The sequence below is a fragment of the Phacochoerus africanus genome, chromosome 2, assembly GCF_016906955.1.
Source record: "Phacochoerus africanus isolate WHEZ1 chromosome 2, ROS_Pafr_v1, whole genome shotgun sequence".
Classification (NCBI taxonomy): Eukaryota; Metazoa; Chordata; class Mammalia; order Artiodactyla; family Suidae; genus Phacochoerus; species Phacochoerus africanus.
Window position 1 is genome coordinate 160,608,635 of NC_062545.1, and position 22,618 is coordinate 160,631,252.

Genomic DNA, 22,618 nt, shown 5'->3' on the forward strand with positions numbered 1-22,618 from the left:
TTTATCCACTGAGTAAGGCTAGGGATTAAACCTGAGTCCTCATGGATGCTAGTTAGGTTGGTTAACCACTGAGCCAGGACCGGAACTCCTTCTGTTGCTTTTTAAAAACAATTTGACCATAAAGACATGAGTAAAGTATGGTTTACTACTGCTTCTTTTTGAAATTTATGGCATCATTCTTATTTTAATAGCTTTATTGAGATAATTTCCACATACCGTATAATTCACTGATTTAAGCTATACAGTCCAGTGATTTTTTAGCATATCCACAAAGTTGCACATCCATCACCAGAGTCAATTTTAGACTACTTTTATCATCCCAGAAAGAAGGTCTGTATCCATTAAGCATCACTCTGCATTCTCTCCCAACCCCCTCCTAACCTCAGGCAATTGCTGACCTACTTTCTCTTGCTGGATTTATGTGCTGTCATTCTTTGGGTATCCTTGTGCAACTTGGATACAACTTGTGCTGTCATTCTTTGGGTATCCTTGTGCAACTTGGATACACCTTGTGCAACTTTCTTCACCTGATACTGATGTTAAAATTTCCACCTGTTATTGTGTAAAGTAATAGTTCATTCATTTTTTTCTTTTTTTGTAGCAGTCTAGTATCTTCTTGTACGTATAGACCACCTTCCATTCGTCAGTCCTACTGTTGGTGGATATTTTGGTTGATTCCAGTAGTTTTGTTAGTTTGCTTTGTGTCTGGCTATTGCTAAAGCTTCTCTCTTTGTGCCTCTGTGCAAAAGTGGAATATACCTAGAAATGGAATTGCTGAGTTGAGTGTCTGCATCTCCAAAGTAGTTATACTCCCACTAGTAGTGGCCAGTGACTCCTATGGCCCCACATCCTTGCCAACACTTGGTATTGGCAGACTTTATAACTTTTGCCTTTCTGGGGGGCATTTTACTCCAGTTTTAATTGCCTCTTTTTTTCTCCAGAATATATCGGAGAATTTTGCATGGCAATAAAAAAATCTGCCTCATCTTCTAAAACTGCTGTGGCAGAATACTGAATACTCCAGTTTATTTAATCAGTTCCTTCTTATTGGCTTTTTTTTCTTTTGCATTTTATGCTGCAGGTAGAAATCCCCATCCACCTTTCTTTGGGCACATATGTGAGTTTTTCTCTAGTACCCTGTTGCCTGCACCCTTTTCTCTGAAGCCATGAACATTGGAGAGCTGCCAGCTCAGGAGATCTCCCCAAGCTGTTGTTGTATTTTTAATATTCCTGTAATTTCTGATAGAGAAAAAGCGTTATCGAGAACCACAGATCTGGAACGCCCCTGGCTGAAGGCCAGTCTTGCCTGCTGCTGGTACATCTCTGCTCCTTCCTCACTATTCCCACTCTTCTTCGTCTAACAGAAGGCTTCAGGTCATGTGGAAAGTTCTTGACCTGTACATCCAGGAAGGGAAAGATCATCAGGGCTGGGGTGGGCAAGAGGGAGCCTCATCCTACTCTTGGGCCCAGAGATGGCTTCTTATTGCACTTTGTGTCAGCAGCGGCTTGTGAGCTCTTCTTTTTCTTTTTCTTTTTTTTTCCTGGTAACTTGTTAACATTTTTTTGGAGGAATTTCACTTACCAGAGTTATAGGTTTTATAGGTTTTATTCACAGTAAGTGATCTAACACTGTATAAAAAGCATGTATAAAATTAATCATAAGATTCTTACTCTCTTTTTAAATACTCTCTTAAAAAATGTTTTCTATGTAATGATGGGATAAAATTCAAGTACAGCCCTTCTAGTCTGGAATAGTCTAGGTTATGTTTGTGAAGAGGGCTGTTTCCTTTCCTTAGGAATTTAGACCATTAGGATGGGGTTCCTTCTTGCATTGAACATAACTTCCTGCCTGATGTAGCAAATTCTAAAGTAACTGGTCTCTTTTTAATCCAACCTTTTGGCCTTATTTCTCACATTACATGGCTTTTTAGAGCTAGAAGGGATTCTGGTTGTCACCAGTGTGTGACACTGTTATTGTACAGGTGAGGCCACTGCAGACTTGTTATGTTCTGCTCAGCTAGTTAATGAAGGGACAGAATTGGAGCCCAGACTTCCCAAGTGCTGTGCCTGTTCTTTCTACAGCATCACATGGCCTTGGACTTGCAGCTACACCTGGGTGCACATAGCTGATATGTGTGTGCCCTTCTGTGTGCTCTGCCTGTACCTTAGCTTGGTGGCCATCTCAACAGGGAGGAATTCATGAAAAGGCTGAGAAACTGAGAAAATCTTTCTGCTTCTCTCCGTGACCTCCCTTGGAACATAGAACATTCCCATCATCACAGGCCTAAGCTCTGCTTTGAAAATATTACCAGAAAAGGAAAGTTAAAACAGTCGCTTGTTGTTTGTCCCTGTCAGTTGAAATTTCAATTTTATAAATGTCTATCAAAGTAAGCACCAAAATATGTGCTTCCCCCTCTCCCCTTCTGCCTTCCCTCCCTCCCTTTTTAAAAACTAAATGGCTGAGCTCTTCTCACCAACCCCCTGTGCCGTGTACACCAAAATGTGGCCAGGTTTGCATTGGGTGGGCTCAGCTTGGCCTGGTGACCTCTCATCTAGAAAATCTGTGAGTAGCCAGTCAGTCCAGGGTCAGCGACCTGAAGCATACCTCAGCGCGCACCAGGTGTGGCTTGGCTCCCCTCCAGCTCCCACAGGCGCGGATCTGCCCTTGGCCCAGTGAGGTGATGCACCAGGTTTAGCCTCCCAGCCCTGCTGAACTAAGGTGGCTTTTGAGCAGGTCCTGTTGGCTTATCTCTTTATTCCACTTACTGATACTGAATCACAGGAATGCAGTCATAGCTCTGAGATTGCTCCAAGAGGAATTTTTTTTTTAATGTATTTATTAAGTTTATTATTATTTTTGAAAATTTTATTGAGCTAGAATCCACACCTTTTTTTTTTTTTAGGGCTGCACCCATGGCACATGGAAATTCCCAGGCTAGGGGTGTAATAGGAGCTGCTGCCGCCAGCCTACTCCACAGCCACAGTAATGCCAGATCCAAGTCCCAGTTTGTGGCAACGCTGAATCCTTAACCCACTGAATGAGGCCAGGAATCGAAGTTGCATCCTCATGGATACCAATTGGGTTTGTTACCCCTAAGCCACAATGGGAATTCCCCCCAAAGCCACACCAATTTAAAGAGTTCAATTTGATGACTTTTGACTGGTGTTTATTCTTGTGAAACCACCACTGAAATCCAGATACCAAACATTTCCGTCACCCCCGGAGTTCACCCTGGCCCTGTGCACCCTGTTCCCCTTCACCCCTGGACACAGGGGTCCTCTGATCTGCTTTCTGTCCGTGCAGGCTGACGGCATTGTAAGAGGAGCGTTCTTACATTTCTTTTCTGTTTCTAGCTTTATTGAGGCATAAATAGACAAATAGAAATTGTCTATATTTAAGGTCTACCACATGATGATTTAATATATGTTTACATTGTGAAGTAATGACTACGATCAAATGGATTAACCATCTATCACGTCATGTAGTTGTTGTTGTTGTTGTGTTTGTGTATGTGAATGTGGTAAAGACACTTCAGATCTGCTCTCTCAGCAAATTCCCAGTATACAGCTCGGTATTGGTAACAATAATCACCCTGCTGGACATTCGATCCCCAGAACATATTCATCTTCTACCTGAAAGTCTGTACTCTTTGACCAACATTTCTTAAAACATTCTTTTGAGTTTGCTCAAAAGTTTTCTGATAAAGAAACCTTCCCCTCCACCCCAAATTTGCCTGTATTAATTGCATTGTCAGCAGATTTATTTATTTATTTTATTATTATTATTATTATTGTTGTTTTTGTCTTTTTGCCTTTTCTAGGGCTGCTCCCGTGGCACATGGAGGTTCCTAGGCTAGGGGTCTAATTGGAACTATAGCCCCGGCCTATGCCACAGCCACAGTAACATGGGATCCGAGCCGCATCTGCAACCCACACCACAGCTCACGGCAACGCCAGATCCTTAACCCACTGAGCAAGGCCAGGGATCGAACCTGCAACCTCATGGTTCCTAGTCGGATTCGTTAAGCACTGAGCCATGACGGGAACTCCTGTCAGCAGATTTAAAACCCTGCAATCTGTACATCCAAAATTGGACTCCTGTCTACTGGAGAGAATTGCCTTCAACTAAAAATAATTCTTTAAAGATGGTTTCAGACACCTGCATAGCTTTGATCATTTTTTTTCCTCTAACAGGTGGTGCTTTGTATATCAGTTGATGTGTCTCAAGACTATAGCCAAGTAGAGAATGTCATAAAACAAGTAAGACATTGGGTTAATGGGAATTCATTCACTGGCCTCTCAATTGGTCTTTGTCATTTTTGTCTATGGCTGGGAGTTGGCAAATCTTCCCTATAGGTTTAATAGTTTCATAGATTTTATTTATTGGCATTGATTTGCTATCAAGTGACCCTTTCTCTTTTTTGATTTCTGCTCTGATATATTTTTCCAGGCACAGGAGAAACTGGGCCCAGTGGACATGCTTGTAAACTGTGCAGGAATGTCACTTTCAGGAAAATTTGAAGATCTTGAAGTTAGTACTTTTGAGGTAAGTAAAACCTGTTTTTTTCTTCATTGAGGTAGCCATACACTAAAAAGGAGAACCAGTTCCTGAGTAAAGGCTTTAGGATGAAATGGGTGAAATGCATTCAGTTGTAATAGAACTAGAGACTGGAGGAAGGCTGGTCAAGTCTTTAGTCCCAGTGACCATCCAGCTTTAATAATTTTGACAAGTTTCTGGACCTTGGTTTCCTCAGCTGTGAAATGGGAATGAAACCTCTACTCCCACACAGATTACTGTGTTGATTCACCAAGGTCATATCATCAAGAGAGCTTTGTAGTCTGAGATATGCTAGATTTCCTTGTCATTATCAGTGTTTTTAATAATGAAACCCCCCCCAAAGTTGAAGAGCAGACTCTAGAGTCCTCAAACCAAGAGAAAAAGGTCATGTGTCCTGTTTATGTTTGTATTTCTTAAAAGGTCGGCCAAAGAAAGGCCAGTTCTTAAATGTGGAGCATTTTTTCCTTCAGCTGGCACTGCGTCTGCTATCTCTTTCTTACTGGTCTGTAGAGTCCTCATGGGAGTTCTGGGTGTTAAGTGTCTTGCTCTGTGGGGTTAAGCTGTATTCCCCTTTTATAGAAGAGATGGCTGGACAGAAGTTTAAGTGTCTTGCTTCTGGTGGACTGTGATAAAGCCCTGTCCACTGTGATGTAAAATTAAGTTATGCGAGTCCAGATGTAAATGGAAGCAGAGTCATGCCTTAGCTGGAACTCTAGTGTCTTATGGCTCCTTTATCATAAGAGATAGTTGTCTTGACCTATTTGCCTTTAGCTCTAGGTAATGACTGGAAGATTTTGACAGTATCTCAGCAGCTCTGTAAAGAATCAGTTGCAAGGAAATAGTTGTAGTCTGGGCATGAAAGGATGAGCAGAAAGACTTCACAGGTGGCTAGCAAGAGGGCTGTGTATGTATGAAAAAGATACGGAGGGAGAATCAGCAGACCCACCTTGATTCCTTGACTGACCGTGGAGGGCAAAGAAGATGGAGGTGTAAGTAGTGCATGGTTGTAATAAATAAATGCACAGTTATAAAGCTAGGACCTCAGCAAGTGAGGTGTGTTCAGGGGCGAGGAGCAGGGTCGTTTACATCTGTGTGTCTGATGGATGTGCGAAGGTAACTGAGTGAATGTTTGTGGAATGTATAACTGAGCAAGAATAGAAGGGATGGGGAGTTCCCTGGTGGTCTAGTTAAGGATCCAGTGTTATCGCTGATGTGTCTTGGGTTCCATTCCTGTCCTGGGAACTTCTGCATGCTGCAGGTGTGGCCAAAAAAAAAAAAATTACGAAAATAAGGAAAGGTTGGTGATGTTGAAAAGTGGGTGGAGGTGCAGTCCTGTCACTGTGGGGTGAGGTTGGTGAGATCAGCTCAGGGCAGGGCCATAAGCAGCTCGTAGGGGATTTTGGAAAGGTCCCACCCCCAGAGGACTGGCCTTTTAAAAGAAAGGATGGTTAACCCAAAACCTGTGCTCTATTCCAGTGACAGGGCCTTGTTCCAAAAATTATTTGTTGTGGGCCCTGCTCTATGGAAGGTCCCCTCTGCCCCTGGCTGCCCTGAGTGCAGGCAGGAGGCCACTGAGGAGTGTCACCCTCCTAGGCCACCACGTGCCCCCCTGCTCTGTCCCCTCTCGGTCTCGTCACTGCCTTATTCTAGGCACGTCCAGGTATGGGCTTATCACTGACATGCTCTGTTAGAACACACACTACCACAATTGATACAGTTTCAGAAGATAAGAGTTCCTTTTTATTTAAAATGAATTCCATCTCAGTTACTTTCTTTGGTTTGTTTGGAGCTTATTTAATTTTAGTTTTGCTGAGGTTCACATGCACAGAAATTGTGGGTAAACAATAGTTTGTGTTGTCCCAACTCTCTGCTGGGGGATTTAAACATATCCCAAGTGGCTCTGCCAGGAGGGGACTCGTGGAAACTTGCACTGACTTCCTCTGGACTTTGGCCAGGCTGCCTTTTGCCCCGGCTGCTTACACTCTGTGTCCCTTCAGTGTGATAACTCTCAGTCATGGGCACGGCTGTGTGCAGAGTCCATCCAGCCAGTTGCCAAAACAGAGGTGGCCTTGAGAAATGCCAACACACTTCTTTTAATTTCCATTTCATTGGTTTTCTTTACAATTTTGTGGAGCTGTGTCTAGTTTTATCTACCTGTGGATATCAATGAGAGGTTTTTTTTTCTTTTTTTCTTGTTCTTTTTACTGCCACACCTGCATCACATGGAAGTTCCTGGGCTAGGGGTTGAATTGGAGCAGCGGCTGCAACCTATGCCACAGCTTGTGGCAGGGTTGATTCCTTAACCTGCTGAGCAGGGCCAGGTATCAACCCTGCATTCTCACAGAGATCATGTCAGATCCTTAACCTGCTGAGCCACAGTGGGAATTCCAATGAGTTATTTTAAATTTTTGATGGGGAGTTCCCACTGTGTCTAAATAGGAATGGTGGTGTCTTGAGAGCACTGGGTTGCAGGTTTGATCCCTCACCGTGCACAGTGGGTTAAGGATCTGGCATTGCTGCAGCTTCAGCTTAGTTCGTGACTGCAGCTCAGATCTGATCTCTCGTCTGGGAATTCCATATGCCTCAGGGCGGCCAAAAATGAAAAAAATTTTTTTTGGCTTAGGATTACATTGACACTACAGATCCACTTGGAGGGAACTGATATCTTAACGATGTTGAGTCTTCAAACCCATATAACATAATATATATCTCCATTTATTTATGTTTTCTTTATTCTCTCAGCAGTGTTTTATTTTAATTTTCAGTGTATGGGTCTTGCATGTTGTTTTTCCATATTTCATATTTTTCGATGCTAGTGTAAGTGGTTTTTTTTTTATTTCAGTTTCTGAGTGTTCAACGGCTAATATAGAAAAATACAATAGATTTATGTGTATTAATCGTGCAGTGTTGCTAAACTCATCTATTAATTCTAGCGCTCACTGGACTTTCTGCATCTAAGATCATGTCATCTGCAAGTATTTCTTCTATTCCAGCATAGTGTTGAGTGGAGGTGGCAAAAGCAGATGTTCCTGTTCTGCTTCTGACTTCAGGGAGCAAACACTCAGTGTTTTATTATTAAGTTTGATGTTAGCTGTAGTTTTTGTTTGTTTCTTTTTTCTTTTTAGGGCTGCACCTATGGCATATGGAGGTTCCTAAGCTAGGGGCCCAATCAGAGCTGTAGCTGCCCACCTATACCACAGCCACAGCAACGTGGAATCCATGCCATGTCTTCGACCTACACCACAGATCATGGCAACACCAGATCCTTAACCCACTGAGCAAGGCCAGGGATTGAACCTGCGTCCTCAAGGAAGCTAGTCAAATTAGTTTCCGCTGAGCCACGACGGGAACTCCATGTTAGCTTAGTTTTTGTTTGTTTGTTTGTTTTGTTTTTTTGTAAGTTTATCAAGTTGAGAAAGTTCCCTTCTATTCCTCATTTGCTAAGAATTTATGTAAGGAATTGATTTTGCATTTTGTCGGGTGTTCTTTTTACATCTGTTGGGATAATCATAGAGTTCTTCTTTTCTAGTTTGTTAATTCAGTGAATTACAGTAACTGATTTCCAAACTTTCTAACCCTGTATTCCTGGGATAAATCCTGCTTAAAGACGATGAATTATCCTTCCTATGTTCTGGAGGGATATTAGCTGTGGTATTTTGTAGTATTATGAAAATAACACTGGTCTTGTACAAGGGTAATGGGGACCTCATAGCATAGGTAGGGGAATAGTCCCTCCTTTTCAGTTTTCTGGAAGAATTTGTGTAGAACTAATTAATTTTTCCTTAAACATTTGGTAGAATTCACCAGTGAAGCCGGAGATTTTCTTTGTGGGAAGGTTTCTGACTTTAATTTCCTTAATAGATGTAGGGTTACATCTATATCTTCAAATCTGTTTCTTTTGGGGTGACTTTTGGTATCTTGTGTCTTTTAAGGAATTTGTCCATTTCATCTACATTGTTGAATTTATTGACAAAAGTCATTCACCATATTCCCTTATTGTTATTTTAATATCCATAGAGATTGTAGTGATGTCACCTCTCAGATTCTTGCTATTGTGTCCTTTCTCATTTCTAACCAGTTAAGTTATCAATTTTATTGGTCTTCTTAACAACCAGCTTTTAGTTCTATTGATTTTTCTATTTTTTTCCTGTTTTCTATTTCATTTATTTCCTTTTATTTTTATTATTTCCTTTTTTTTCCTGCTTACTTTTGTTTTAATTTGCTCTTTTGCTTATAGTTTCTTTAGGTGAAAGCTGAGGTCATTGATTTGAGGCCTTTTCCCTTTTCTAATACAGATATGTAGTGCTGCAGATTTCCACCAAGTCCTGTGTTAGCAGCAGTCCCTCAGATTTTGATAAGTTGTGTTTTCACTTTCATTCAGTTAAAAACTTTTTATAATTTTGCTTTTCTTTTTTGCCTTGACCCTTGGGTTATTTAGAAGTGTATTATTTAGTTTTTGTTTTTTTGGTTTTTTTTTTTAATATTTGGGGGATTTTCCAGAAATCTTTCTCTTTTTGACTTCCAGTCGAATTCTGTTGTGGTCAGCAAACATGTTTTGTATGAGTTGAATCCTTTTAAAGTTATCGAGACTTTTTTTCTACCCCAGAATCTAGTTTATCTGATAGCCATTCCATATGCATTTGACAAGAATATAGGGGGTGGGGAGTTCCCATCGTGGCACAGTGGAAACGAATCCGACTAGGAACCATGAGACTGCAGGTTCGATCCCTGGCCTCATTCAGTGGGTTAAGGATCTGACATTGCCATGAGCTGTGGTGTAGGTCGCAGACGTGGCTCAGATCCCATGTTGCTGTTGCTGTTGCTGTGGCGTAGGCCAGCGGCAACAGCTCCGTTTGGATCCCTAGCCTGGGAACCTGCATATGCCGTGGGTGCAGTCCTCAAAAGACAAAAAAAAAAAGAAAAGAAAAGAATATAGGGGGTGACCCCCCTCCCTGCTGCGCGCCCATGTTCACAGATGCAGACAACTGACTGCACTGCACTATTTTACAGAAGCAACTTGAGCATTTGCAGATTTTGGTATCCGAGGGGGTCCTGGAACCAAATGTCCACAGATACTGAGGGATGACAGTATTCCGCTATTTTGGGTGGAGTGCTCTTCACTGTTGATGAGGTCCAGATGGCCAGTAGCATTGTTGAAGTCTTCCGTGTCCTTACTGATTCTGTTTCCAAAGCTGGGGCATTGAAATCTCTGATTATGATGGTGGGTTTGTCTATCTGACGTTTTAAAAGACTCTTAGTTGACATTTGTGTCATCCAGTCCCAGGCCTGCCCTCCTGCCCCCAGAAGTACTTGGTACTGCTTGAGCCTTTTGGGGGTTCTGTGGTTTAATCCTGCTTTTTAGTTGCTCTGCTCCTCACCTCGCATTCAGCTCTCCACCAAATTAGTTCTTATTCATTATTCTGTTCTTCAACTTCCAAAATGTCATTACTGTTATTTTCTTTGCTGACACGACTTCTTGCCTTGAAAAAAAAAAAAACTTTCTTTACTGAGATTTTAGTGAAATCTCCAAAAGGAGCGTGGTTAACACATGGATTCAGTGTGTCATCTTTTTTTTCCAATCACTCTTTTAGAGCATTTTTATTATCAAACCAGTATAATGATATTAAAAAACATTTTGGAGAAAAGATGGGAATCCCAGAATTCTAGCATAGTCACTTATAGTTTTCTATATTTCCTTGGTTTTGATCTGTGCTTCTGGACTGTTATTTAATATTTGAAATCATTTGCAGTTACAGTGTAAATATCTTCTGTCGTCTGGTTTTTTAAACTTAAAAACATTTCCCCATGGTGTTTCTGATCATTGTTTCTAAATGTTACTTAACATTTTATTGAGTTAAGATTTCATTTTTTCAGAAATTCTGGACTCAGAACTTATTAAGGAAGCGTTTGGTTTCACATGGTGATAGATCTGGTAGTTTTACAAGACTTTTCATATGAAAACATTGTACTGCAGTATTCTGAGATTTTCAGGATGGAAATGTAAGGTTTTTAAGAGTTATCAGAATGAGGGGAAAATAGACTCTTGGTGCCTGTGTGAGTTCTTATCTACCAGAACATAAGAGCCCACATGTATTGAGTACTTACGGTGGGTCAGGGACTGCGCAAGAGCTTACTTTGTGTTTCCTCTTTTTTAAAATTTAGTTTAATTTTTACTTTTTGGACTATGCCCATGGCATGTGGAAGTTACTGGGCCACAGATAAAACCTGTGCCACAGCAAGTGACCCAAGTTGCTGCAGTGACAATGCCAGATCCTTAACCCACTGTGCCACAAGCAAACTCTGTTTCCTCTTTTTTTCTTTTCTTTTCTTTTTTTTTTAAAGCTGTACCTGCAGCATGCAGAAATTTCCCTGCTAGATATTGAAGCTATGCTGCCCCAGTGACCCAAGCCATGTGGCAGTGACATTTCCAGATCCCTAACCCATTGAGCCACCAGGGAACTCCCTTGTGTTTCTTCTTTCGATCCTTTCCACAGGCCTGTGAGATTGCCCCAGTATTAACCCTCTTTTCACTGAGGAAATGAGTAGAGTGTCCAGCTTTCCTGTTCATCATCAAATAGGGAGTAAATGGTAGAGCCCAAGCTTCACACCACAGTTCTTGCTGTTAACCACTGTCCTAGTCTTCTTGTGGTCTCTCTTTCTGTCACTTAGAACTAGTAGAACTGGAATGCTTTAGAAGTTCTCTCCTCAAACTGAACTTGCAGTGTACTTTTTTTTTTTTGTCTTTTTAGAGCTGCATGTACATGTGCAGCATATGGTAGGGCCAGGGGTCGAACCTGCATCCTCATGGATACTAGTCAGCTTCGTTACCCCTGAGCCACGACAGGAACTCCCTGTAGTATACTTTCTATAAGGAAGAAACTTCTGACCAGTCTTGAGCAAAGGTGTAAGTGCTGTTGTTGCAAGAATGTAAGACTAGATTGAAATAGGCTCCCAGTGGTGGGTCCTGTGAGTCACTAACAGGCTCATATAATCCTTTACTCTTTCAGCACATCCATGGAGTGCCCAGTCACTCGGGCTCCAGTGAAGAATTTGCACTTGGCCAGCAGACAGCATGCCCTTGGGATGCACCTCAGGGTGTTGACCTTGCTCACTCTTGGATACCTTTGTTCCCTGCAGAGGCTCATGAGTGTCAACTACCTGGGCAGCGTGTACCCGAGCCGAGCAGTGATCACCACCATGAAGGAGCGCCGCGTGGGCAGGATCGTCTTTGTGTCCTCTCAGGCCGGGCAGCTGGGCCTGTTCGGCTTCACAGCCTACTCTTCCTCCAAGTTTGCCATCAGGGGATTGGCAGAAGCTCTGCAGATGGAGGTAAATGCTGTCTTCACTTTTATACTGACTGCTTTCAGCACAGGAATGTATGTTCCCCATTGGTTTGTAGCCTCCTTACCTGTCACTGTTAAATTAGATGGGTGGATTGTAAAGAGAATTGGCTCAAGCCCTAATTTTGCAGTTAACTCATTTTCACTGCATCAAGATTATGGGTCTGACAGAAACCAAATGATTGTGAGATTTTTGCTTGTTTAATTTAATACACAATTAGTACTACTAATATCTTCATAGTAATACAGGCAGACCTCAGAGATAGTTCGGGTTCAGTTGCAAGTCCCTGAGATAAAGTGAATGTTGCAATAAAGCAAGTCATGTGAATTTTTTGGTTTCCCAGTACATATAAAAGTTATGTTTATACTATACTGTGGTTTGTTAAGTATACAATATGTTTAAAGAAACAATGTGCATACCTTAATTAAAACATACATTATTGCTGGAGTTACCATTGTAGCTTAGCAGGTTAGGAAACCAACTAATATCCATGAGGATGCAGGTTTGATCCCTGACCTCATCAGTGGGTTAAGGATCCGGTGTTCTGCAAGCTGCAGTGTAGATTGCAGATGTGACTCACATTTGGCATTGCCGTGGCTATGGTGTAGGCCGGCGGCTACAGCTCCCATTAGACCCGTAGCCTGGGAACCTCCATATGCCTTGGGTGCAGCCCTAAGAAAAAAGACAAAAAAGAAAGATTAAAAAAAAAAAAATAGACTTTCCCAATCCAGGGTTGCCACGGACTTTCAATTTGTGAAAAATGAGGTATCTGTAAAGCCCAGTAAAGCAAAGTGCAATGAAAGAGGTGTGCTTATATTGGCCTGATACTGTGTGAGTGTGCATACAGGTAACCAGGTATTTTATTCTTTAACATGCTTTAAAGATGGTCCTTTAACAAAAAGATCTGTCCTTTATGTCTAATAAAACTAGCATGTATTTGGGGGAAGAGCCACTGTGTACCTCTCAGTGTTTAGACAAAGGGTTTAACTTGATCTTGATTTCCTTATCTATAAAATGAGAGGGTAAAACTAAAACTATCATTTGGCTCTCCTGATCCTTATGTTTTAATATCTTAAAAGAAAATACTAGGAAATATGAGTGCTTTTTATTTTCACAGTTACCAGACATTTGTGGAAGGAGGGTATGGTTAGAATTAGCATAAAATAAGCACTTGTCAGATATATATGAGCTTCCTCCTCAGCTGTGTGAAGACTTCTGAGTTGTTGTCACATGGGGTTTCCTAGAAAGCATCACATGTGTCTTCCCAAAGTTACCGTATTTGAAGGTAAAATTCTATTTCTATATACAGTTGATCTTGAACAACACAGGTTTGAAGTAAGGAGTCCACTTATACATGGACTTCTTTCAACAAATTCTCTAATACTACATCAGCTGAGGTTGGTTGAATCTGAAGATGCTGAACTGTAGGTCTGGAGGGCCATCTGTAAAGTTATACGCAGACTTGATTGCCCAGGGAGTTGGTGCCTGTGACCCCAACGTTGTTCAGAGGTCAACTGTATGCTGAAATACAGTACTAGATCATGAAGTTAAAAGCCCAGAAGAAAGTTCACTCTGGCCCATCCTCTTAAAGTAAGAGTGTGATTTGAGAATCCCATTTAATGATTTAGATCAAGGATGGATAAAATTTTTGTGTGTGTGAAGGGCCAGAGAATAAATATCTTAGCCTTGGAGGGCAAGATGGTGCCTATTGCAGTGACTCAAACCTTTTGTGGTAGCAGGAAAGCAGTGTGTATAAGATTTAAATGAATGGGTGTGGCTAAGTGCCAGTAAAACTGTACTTATAAAAACGGGTAAAGGGGAGTTCCCATTGTGGCTCAACCCAAGCCTGATTAGGATCTGTGAGGACTCAGGTTTGATCCATGGTCTAGCCCTGTGGATCCAGCATTGCCCCAAGCTGTGGTGTAGGTCGCAGACACGGCTTGCGTCTGGCGTTGCTATGGCTGTAGCATACCTATGCCATGTGTGTGGCCCTAAAACAAAACAAAACAGGTGAAGGGCCACATGTGGTTCTTAGACCATAGCTTGCTGATTAGTCCCTGGAAGAGTCCTTGAAGGGGTGTGGCAGAGTGCAATGCTTCCTGGATATTAGATGAGCGGTACAGACATATTCTTGGGTCAGTGACAGAATCCTGAGGTGCCACTTTGGAACGAGTAGACTGTGCTGCCCTCATCCCAGAAGAACCAGTCACAAATTTCATTGTCATCAACTTCCTTGATACTCTTATTCAACAACAGGCCGTTGTCATCTATGCTTAGCCAGTGGGGCACATGTGTGAAATTTCCAACCAGATAACCAGTGTTTCTTTTGTAGCTTTTACTTTGAAAAGTCCCTTTATGATTAACCATCTTATTTTTATGACAGTTTTGTGAAACATGTAAGGCAGATGTTGTCATGCCGCCTTCTAGATCATGAAACTGAGTTTTCAGTAAATCCGTTAGGTTGTTCAAAGGCACAGCATTACTTTGTGACAGAAATAGTGACAAAGCCTGTGCCTTTCGGCTCCCTGTTTGCCTCTATAATGTGTCTAGAGTTCGGGTCAGAAGTTGCCTCAGACCTTCATTTTGGTTTTAGGCACCCAGTAGGTGAAGGGATGTTTTGGAATTGAAAGATCTGTGCAGAAGGGCTTTTTGTCCCCATATCTTGTCTTGCGGAACATCTTCAGGATTCGCTCATTTAGAGCAAAGTGTGTAATATTGGGGTGGCCTGGTTTCACTTCAGGTAGGACAGAGATGTTAATAAAGAAGAGGGAAAAGACAGGGAGCTGCTAGTACAGACAGAGTCCCTCAAGCCTCCTAGTGACATGTGTGATTCACATGCTGCAAGTAGCCGATCTGGGCTTGTCTGACTGCTTGACTTGGCTCCATGCTTGGACTCCATTAAAAATGTCCTCACCTAAACAAAAAGTAAACAAGTACGATGGAAAATAGGTGGGGGAGATATCAGTTCAGTGATCAGAATCTAGTTGTTTACAGCAGAAACAATTGTTTCCTTACAAACTTATACTGTTGTGCTTTTGAAACCTGGATAATTCCATCTGTTCGACCAAAGGTGGTTGTGTTATTGTGAATTAAACCTTCTAGTCTTACTTAGACTCTAAATCCTTTCGATCATTCTTTTTGGTTTAATGAACTCTTAAATCTTCTTCTCCACCTCCCCCCTTATCCCTTAAACAAAAGTAGGACCCACTCATGTTTTATGTAAAATGACTACATTTGAAAGAATGTTTTGTTGGCTCTTTTTGTCTTCCTTTTTCCTTTTTTTTTTTCCCCGACTTTTAAAGGCCACATCCGCGGCATATGGAGGTTCCCAGGCTAGGAACTGGAGCTGCAGCTGCTGGCCTACACCACAACCACAACCACAGCAGTGCAGGATCTGAGCCACATCTTCAACCCACACCACAGCTTACAGCAACACCGGATCCTTAACCCACTGAGCGAGGTCAGGGATCAAACCTGCGTCTTTATGGAAGCTAGTCAGATTCATTTCCACTGAGCTGTGACAGGAACTCCTGTCTTCCTTTTTCGTACTCAGTCTTTTGGGTACAAATACATCATCTAAAGATTTTAAAAGTTGATCTTTGTGGAAAGCAGCACCCTGCAAAGCAGGGTGTAGCCAAAAATGTGGTAGCAGAGACCAAGTCACAGAAAGCTAGGTGTCTGCCCTTTCTGCTTCTCTTGTCCTGGTCATGCCGTCCTCCATCTTTTTCCCACCATGGACCAGAGTAAGTTGAAGTTTAAATTCTGGAGCCTCATCAACAGCTCTAATCCTTTCTCCAGCCCTCATGCATTTGCTTTAGTGGAAGGAGGAGCAACACACCTTAGGTGAGATTATTTTGGTAATAAATCAGTTCTTGAGCAAGTAGGTGTCTTTCTAATTGAGAATGAGGCCAGGTTGAAGGGAGAAAATGATAACAGGGTTGGGACTAGGGTGGAGGAGGGGGAGAGAGAATGGTCAGTCAACAGGGACAAGGAGACGCAGATGGTGGCTGAGTAAACGGGGGGGGGGGGGGGGGGGAATCAGTGAAGTCCTGGCTTATAAATTCTCAGCAGAAGTGGTCTCTAGGAGTCAGCACTGTCTTATCAGGAACAAGGGACACTAGACTAGCCTTATTTCTGTTTCTGCTGGGATTATGAGATTAGTTGATTAAAGGGAAAGTATAGATGTAGTTTAGTGTATTTTGATTTTAGCAAATTATTTGACCAAGGGTTTCTGGAAACTATAAGCTCATGAGGGCATCACAATAATTCAGTAAGTGTTTGTTTCATAAATAAATAGTGCTTCGGTTACCAGCCACTGGAGATGTCCAACCATAGGTGGAGAGAGTCATTTGGCTCCGTGATTGTAGAGAGGATACCAGCGCTCAGAAAGGGGGTGAACTGGTTTCTTCCAAACCGGACAGTCTGTACCCACACTGGGAAAAAGCTGTTCTGAAAAGCCGTTTTAACCATTGGGAAGCTCAGCCACAGCCTTGCATTTGAGAAACACTGCTTTGACATCCTGCCTTACCTTAGCTCATGTAACATGATCCTGGCTTATTTCAAGGCAGGGGGCAGCACAGCAGTGACCCCGCCTGAGCAGTCAGCGTCAGGCTTTGGGTGTGCTGTCTAACGACTTCTTATTGGCTTCATTTTGGTGGTGTTTTTCTCTGGCTTGCGCACAGTAAAGGGCAAGGCCGTGGGAGACAGTTTCTGAAGTCATTATCTCAAAAACAAGTGGAAGAGAAATTGCTTGCTCATCAGCCTCACTGCCTGGCCCCAATCCAGAGCTATTTATGAGCACGGCTGGACCTTGATGCTGCCTGCTCTGGCGATGCTGAGTGAATGAGCTCTCACGCCCTGGGTGCACTGGAACTGAACCAGCAAGGCCATCATCCTCTGCTATTGCACTTTCCAGACTGACTGGCCTGGAGCTTCTGCCTGCAGCTCCTCCCACAGCCTTCAGACTGCTTCACAGAAGGAAATAGGAAGAAAAAAAAAATGCTAAATTTAAGACAGGACTCCGGGGTACTCTCAGAGGTTGTTGCAAGAGGAAGCAGGACAACATTGTCACTTGTGAGCCACCTTAAGACATGCAGTAGCCTCCCTTACTACCAGCTGCCTGTCCACTGCCAACTCCCTGGGGTGCTTTCATGGTTAAACAATGAGCCGGCAGCAAAAAAACATCATGGCAGAGATTTTGGTAGTTTCAATCACCACCTTTAGCGTCTCTAAGCATTAGGGCAAGATGGTAGCATGGAGCAGGGTGGGGGGCAGTAGGAGAGGTATGTCCTGGCTAACCAGCAGGAGGATCTTCTGAAATTGTTGGTGTCTGTGTATCGGTGGCAAAGTGAGGAGGCCTAGCAGTGAAGTAAACAAGACTCAGCACCTGTTCCAGGTAGAGCTGGGGGGCTGTGAAAGGGAACCAGGAAGAGGTTTCCACATATAAACATGGACTGAGGTTGTCTGCAGGGGAGGTTGTCCTGGTCTGACTCTGGAGGGCAGGGGTGTCCACCCACGGGAGCGTCCCATTTGCGGGTGCTGGGGTGGAGGAGGTGACCCCTGACCCACTCCTGGGCAGGGGCTGGTGGCATTGGGAGTTCCTGGCCAAGCGGGCTTCTCGGGGGATAGATATGATTCCAGACTTGGGTCTCAGATGGCACAGGAAGGACACAGGGAGGGGACCTGGGTGATCTCAACAGATTTTTTAGAGGAACTTAACATACCAAGAGCTTGAGAAGCAGCTGTGAAGGAAAACAGGTTTGCAGTCAGCTGGTTGAGGAGCAGACCTGTCCCATGGCTGTGACCGCAGCTCCTGAATGGCGTGCAGCGGAGGGGGAGGGGGACAGGTGCATTTCCCTTTAGCACCATCTGCTCTCCGCATGGCAGCTCCCGGGCCCCTGGTCATCAGGAGGGGAAGAAACTTAGAAGGAGGTGAGTCCATAGCTCAGGGCCAGCTGTTTCCTGGAGTAGAGGGTAGGGGAGCAGTTCGCCTTTATTTCTAAACCGTCTTCAGGGACAGGAGTTTCCTGACTCCGTTGGTGGTAGTTCTTCTCTTACAGACTCACCCTGTTGCTCTCGCCACCCTCTGAGAAAATCGGGTCTGTATTTCAAATGTCTGCCTAGAGCCCATGCAGGCTGGCAAGGGAGGACGTGAAATTGTATCTCGTTGACTGAGGGGGCAACTGTTGTCTCTCCAATGCAGGTGAAGCCATATAATGTTTATGTCACAGTGGCCTACCCTCCAGACACAGACACCCCTGGGTTTGCCGAAGAAAACAAAACTAAGGCGAGTATACCTCTCTGTGCCCTGTTTCCAGTCTGTATCGATAGGAAATCCCTTTTCCTCTTTTCTGTCATCCCACCCTTCAGTCAGAAAATTGAGTTCCTTTCAGTTTACATGATTGCAGAGGCCTTCAAACTTTCTGGAGCTTTCGTTTGGAATCTTGGAGGATGTGGCCCTATTTTCAAAGACTACGATTCTTGCTGATAATCTTCAAGCTTTATTTAATTAATAAGGTGTTTTTTTTTTTTTTCATGGAGAGTATAGCTTTTCTTTCTTTTCTTTTTCAGCCACCACTGCGGCATATGGAAGTTCCCCATCCTGGGATCAAATCCCAGATGGAGCTGAGACCTTTGCCACAGCTGCAGCAACTCAAATCCTTAACCCACTTCACCACAGCAGGAAATCCTATAGCCTGTTTTTTTGTTTTGTTTTGTTTTGTTTCTATGATTATACCCATGGCATATAAAAGAAGTTCCCAGGCCAGGGACTGAATCCCAGCTGCAGCTGTGGCAACACCAGATCCTTTAACCCACCAACAGGGCCAAGGATTGATCCTGCACCTCCAAAGTGACTGGTGCTGTTGCAGTTGGATTCTTAACCCACTGTGCCACAGGGGGATCGCCTATTATTTTAGCTAATGAGATAATCTTCTTTAAAAAATAATGTTCTCTCCCCTGAACTTAAAAATACATTTAAAAACTTAAAATGGCTGCAATCTGTTGTCTCCATGTGGAGGTCTAAAGGGCAGCTCAGAATTAACATTTCCAAAGTGGCCTTTTTGATCCCTTTTCATCCCCCCTTATTATTTCCCATCTCGTTACCTGGTGCCCACTGTTCCCCCAGCTGCTCAGGCTGGAAACTGCAGAGCCAGCCCTGATTCTTCCCCTGACACCACTCATCCAGCTGACCTACAGATCCTCTTTGTTTTCAGAACTTATCTCAAACCAGACCTTTTTTTTTTTTTTTTTTAAACTACAAATATCACTATCAGCCTAGCAGGGAGAGCTACTGATACTTTTGCCTGAACTGCTGTAATGGTCTTCAGGCTTGTCTGCTTGCTTCTGGTCTAACCCCACTGGGGTCTGTTCTTCATACAGTTACTGGTGATCCTTTTAAAGCACAAGTCAGACCTTGTCACTCCTCTTGTGTAAAAACAGCCAAAAAGTAAAACTGAAAGGAAAAAAAAAAAAAAACCCAAAGAGCAAAAACCTCTTGTGCAGTGCAGTCCAATGGAATGTGCTAGAATGGTGGGAATGTTCTCTGTCTGCATACTCCTACATGGTGGTCGCATTGTGGCTGTTGAACACTTACAATACCACTCACTAGTGGGACCGAGACACTGAATTTACAATTTCATTTCATTTAAAATCAAGTTAGAATTAAATAGCCCATGTTGGTATTGGCTGTATGTTAGAGAGTGAGGCTCTCCTGGACCCCAGCATGCCTGGAATAGAACCGAGCCTTGAGCACTGTTCTGAACCTCTGCCACCTGCCTATAGCATTTTCTCCTCTTCTTGGCCTCAGCCCGACTGGAGCCCCGCCTGTTCCTTGAGCTCGCCTGGCCTGTTCGTACCTGCGGCCTGGGCACACCTGCAGGCTTTGCTCTTGCTGTCCTCTCTCTGGATGTTCAAATGGATCTTCCTCCTGTGTTTCTTTTCATCTTTGTACAGACATCAGCTCAGAGGGGACTTCCCTGACCCTCTGTATCTCAAGTATCCTTCCCATGGGACATTCACCATCCTCTTCCCTGGCTTTATTTGTCTCTGTAGCGTTTATCACCTCTGGATGTTAACAGTGACTGTCAGTCATCCTGAGCTGAATGCAAGCTCTGTACTTCATTCAAATGAACCTTCTCTTTGCCTTGACCCATAGTGGGCACTCTGAGCAAACAAATAAAGTGGGGAAGAAGGGAATCAATCAGAACTCATCCCCTTGAACTTCTTTTATAGTGATGCTAAGTGTGAATATCCACAGCATAAATATAGACACTTATGCTCCATGGGCTTGTATATGTGCAAAAAGATGTCTATGATTTATAAACCTTTTACCCTCTTTATTTCTCTTTGGCTCTGCCTCTTAAAATTAGTGCTATTTCAAAGGTGAAAATTTAAGTCCAGTGCCCTGTTTTAGAAGTGGGATCTGCTAAGCAGGTTTGCAGTGTTTGGTGAGCAGTCTGTTAGAAGCCAAAGTTGACAAAGGGTGGTAATTTCCCTGTGAAGATTTGATGTTAAATTGGTTTTTTTTGCTTTGTTTTTCCTCCACTAAAACGTTGGGCTGACCTCTTTGAGTAAATAAAGTTCTATCTGGATCTGTGAGCCCTGTAGAGGGCACCATGGTGCTTCTAAATCTCCTTGTATCTGGCCACGCATGGTGGTGCCAGCCTGAGGGTCTGGGAGAATGATTGGTGGCACCTTCCAAAGGCCGTTTCTCTTAATTCAAGTTCATCAGGAAACCCTTGACTTTTGTGAGCAACTGTGTTTTTTTCTATTTTCAGAAAATATATTCTAGTTTTTATTTTATTTTTTTCAAGTCTACATGGCAAATAAAATTTACCATTTCATGCCATTTAAGGCTTAAGTTTTGAAACTTCTGACTGAAACATCTAAAGAATTTTCGAGCGTGTGTGTTGCATGTTGCTCCAAAGAAGGTTTTTTAAAAATGAGAAAAAAAAAAAAGACTCCGTCCTCTGAGAACTTGGAAGGTAAATGCAAAAGCACAGGTAACTAATATATATTAATGTGGAAACGTTCAAAGGCAAGAGAGGGAAATTACTGGCAGTTAAGAACTCAGGAAAGGCTTTTTGAGCTGGGTGACAATTGAGAAGGGCCTTTAACCATCTTTGGGAGGACCAAGGCTAAGTAAGATCTGGGGCTCTGACGCAACAGCTCGGGAGGGAGCCCCCAGCCACGCCTGGAACTACCCTGTCTTCTCTCCATCTCCTCTGGCCTCCTCTGCAAGTCCTTTAAGAAACAGCTGCAGCTTTTGAATGGGCTGGGGCTGTCCCTGGTCAGACCTCAGCTCTGTCCAGGTGTCAGGCCTCTGCTGGCCTGAGAGTCAGCACCAACAGAGATGCTGGTCATGAGAACCGGTGTGCTCAGGGTACTCAGTCTAGGTTCTGCTTGAACACCTGTGTCAGGTGTGTGGCCAGGATTCACATGGGGCTTTCCCTAGCCTTCTGCTGGTACCATGTTCTCATTCTAGCTCTGATGATTCTTGTTGGCGCCAAGACACATGTCCCACAGAGTAGCCTCCTTGTTTTGCTTCAGCTGCTGAGCTGAATTTTCCACAGTAACCAGATAGAAACTGATTTGGAACCTAGATGGACTTAGTTCTAAAAATAGGAATCAGTTCAAAAGTAGAAAACTGGGGAGTTCCCATTGTGGCGCAGTGGAAATGAATCTGACTAGGAACCATTCAATCCCTGGCCTCACTCAGTGGGTTAAGGATTTGTTGTTGTCATGAGCTATGGTGTAGGTTGCAGACGCGGCTCAGATCTGTCATTGCTGGGGCTGTGGCGGAGGCTGGCAGCTGTAGCCCTGATTAGACCCCTAGCCTGGGAACCTCCACATGCCTCGGGAGCTGCCCTGAAAAAAAACACCAAAAACCAAACCAAACAAACAAACAAAAAACAAAAGTAGAAAATTGGAGTTAGGTGTTAAATGGGGTTGGGGGGAGGGCTGTACAAACTTATTTCTAAATTACTGGGCAGTCATGGTATTGATATGTCTGTTTTTTCCACCTTTAGCCTTTGGAGACTCGTCTTATTTCAGAGACCACATCTGTTTGCAAACCAGAGCAAGTGGCCAAACAAATTGTTAAAGATGCCATAGTAAGTGAAATCCTTCTTTCCTTTAGTAGTTACAGTGGTGTATTTCCAAAAAGATATTTGTCCCAGGGGTTGTTTCAAAAAATAAATTAATTGGTTTTTTTGGTGAGTTAGATTCATCATATCTAATATTAGCCTGTACTTTTTTTCCCTTATTGATTCCATGTTAATTAGTAAGTCCCAGAAACTAGATGTATATTTTGTCTTAGGAACAGATTGATCAGTCTGAGAACTTTGGTTCTTTGAAAGGAAAATGAGATTTACCTATGATATGCAAACAATATGTACCATATAGTGTATGCAGCATGTTGTCCCCTTTCTTCTTTGCTGTAGTAGTTTCAGCTTTAGGTTATTTTAGGTGTCTTACTGCCAGACTTGCTGATTAAGAATTTTTCTGGAGTTCCTGTTGTGGCTCAGAAGAAACAAATCTGACTAGTATCCATGACAATGCGGGTTCTATCCCTGGCCTCACTCAGTGGGTTAAGGATCCGGCGTTGCCTTGAGCTGTGGTGTAAGTTGCAGACACGGCTCAGATCTGGGGTTGCTGTGGCTGTGGCGTAGGCCAGTGGCTACAGTTCCGATTGGATCCCTAGCCTGGGAACTTCCATAT

At 43.1% G+C, this 22,618-nt stretch overlaps 1 protein-coding gene across 1 annotated transcript in view; it reads left to right on the top strand.

Moving 5' to 3' along the window:
• Nucleotides 1–22,618, top strand: part of KDSR (3-ketodihydrosphingosine reductase) — a 38,108-nt gene that overhangs the window by 9,187 nt on the left and 6,303 nt on the right. Inside the window, exons 4-8 of the mRNA XM_047767001.1 lie at nucleotides 4,195–4,260; nucleotides 4,451–4,546; nucleotides 11,696–11,887; nucleotides 18,102–18,185; nucleotides 21,928–22,011. Coding sequence (XP_047622957.1) covers nucleotides 4,195–4,260; nucleotides 4,451–4,546; nucleotides 11,696–11,887; nucleotides 18,102–18,185; nucleotides 21,928–22,011 — 522 coding nt within the window. The remainder of the gene's footprint in view (nucleotides 1–4,194; nucleotides 4,261–4,450; nucleotides 4,547–11,695; nucleotides 11,888–18,101; nucleotides 18,186–21,927; nucleotides 22,012–22,618) is intronic.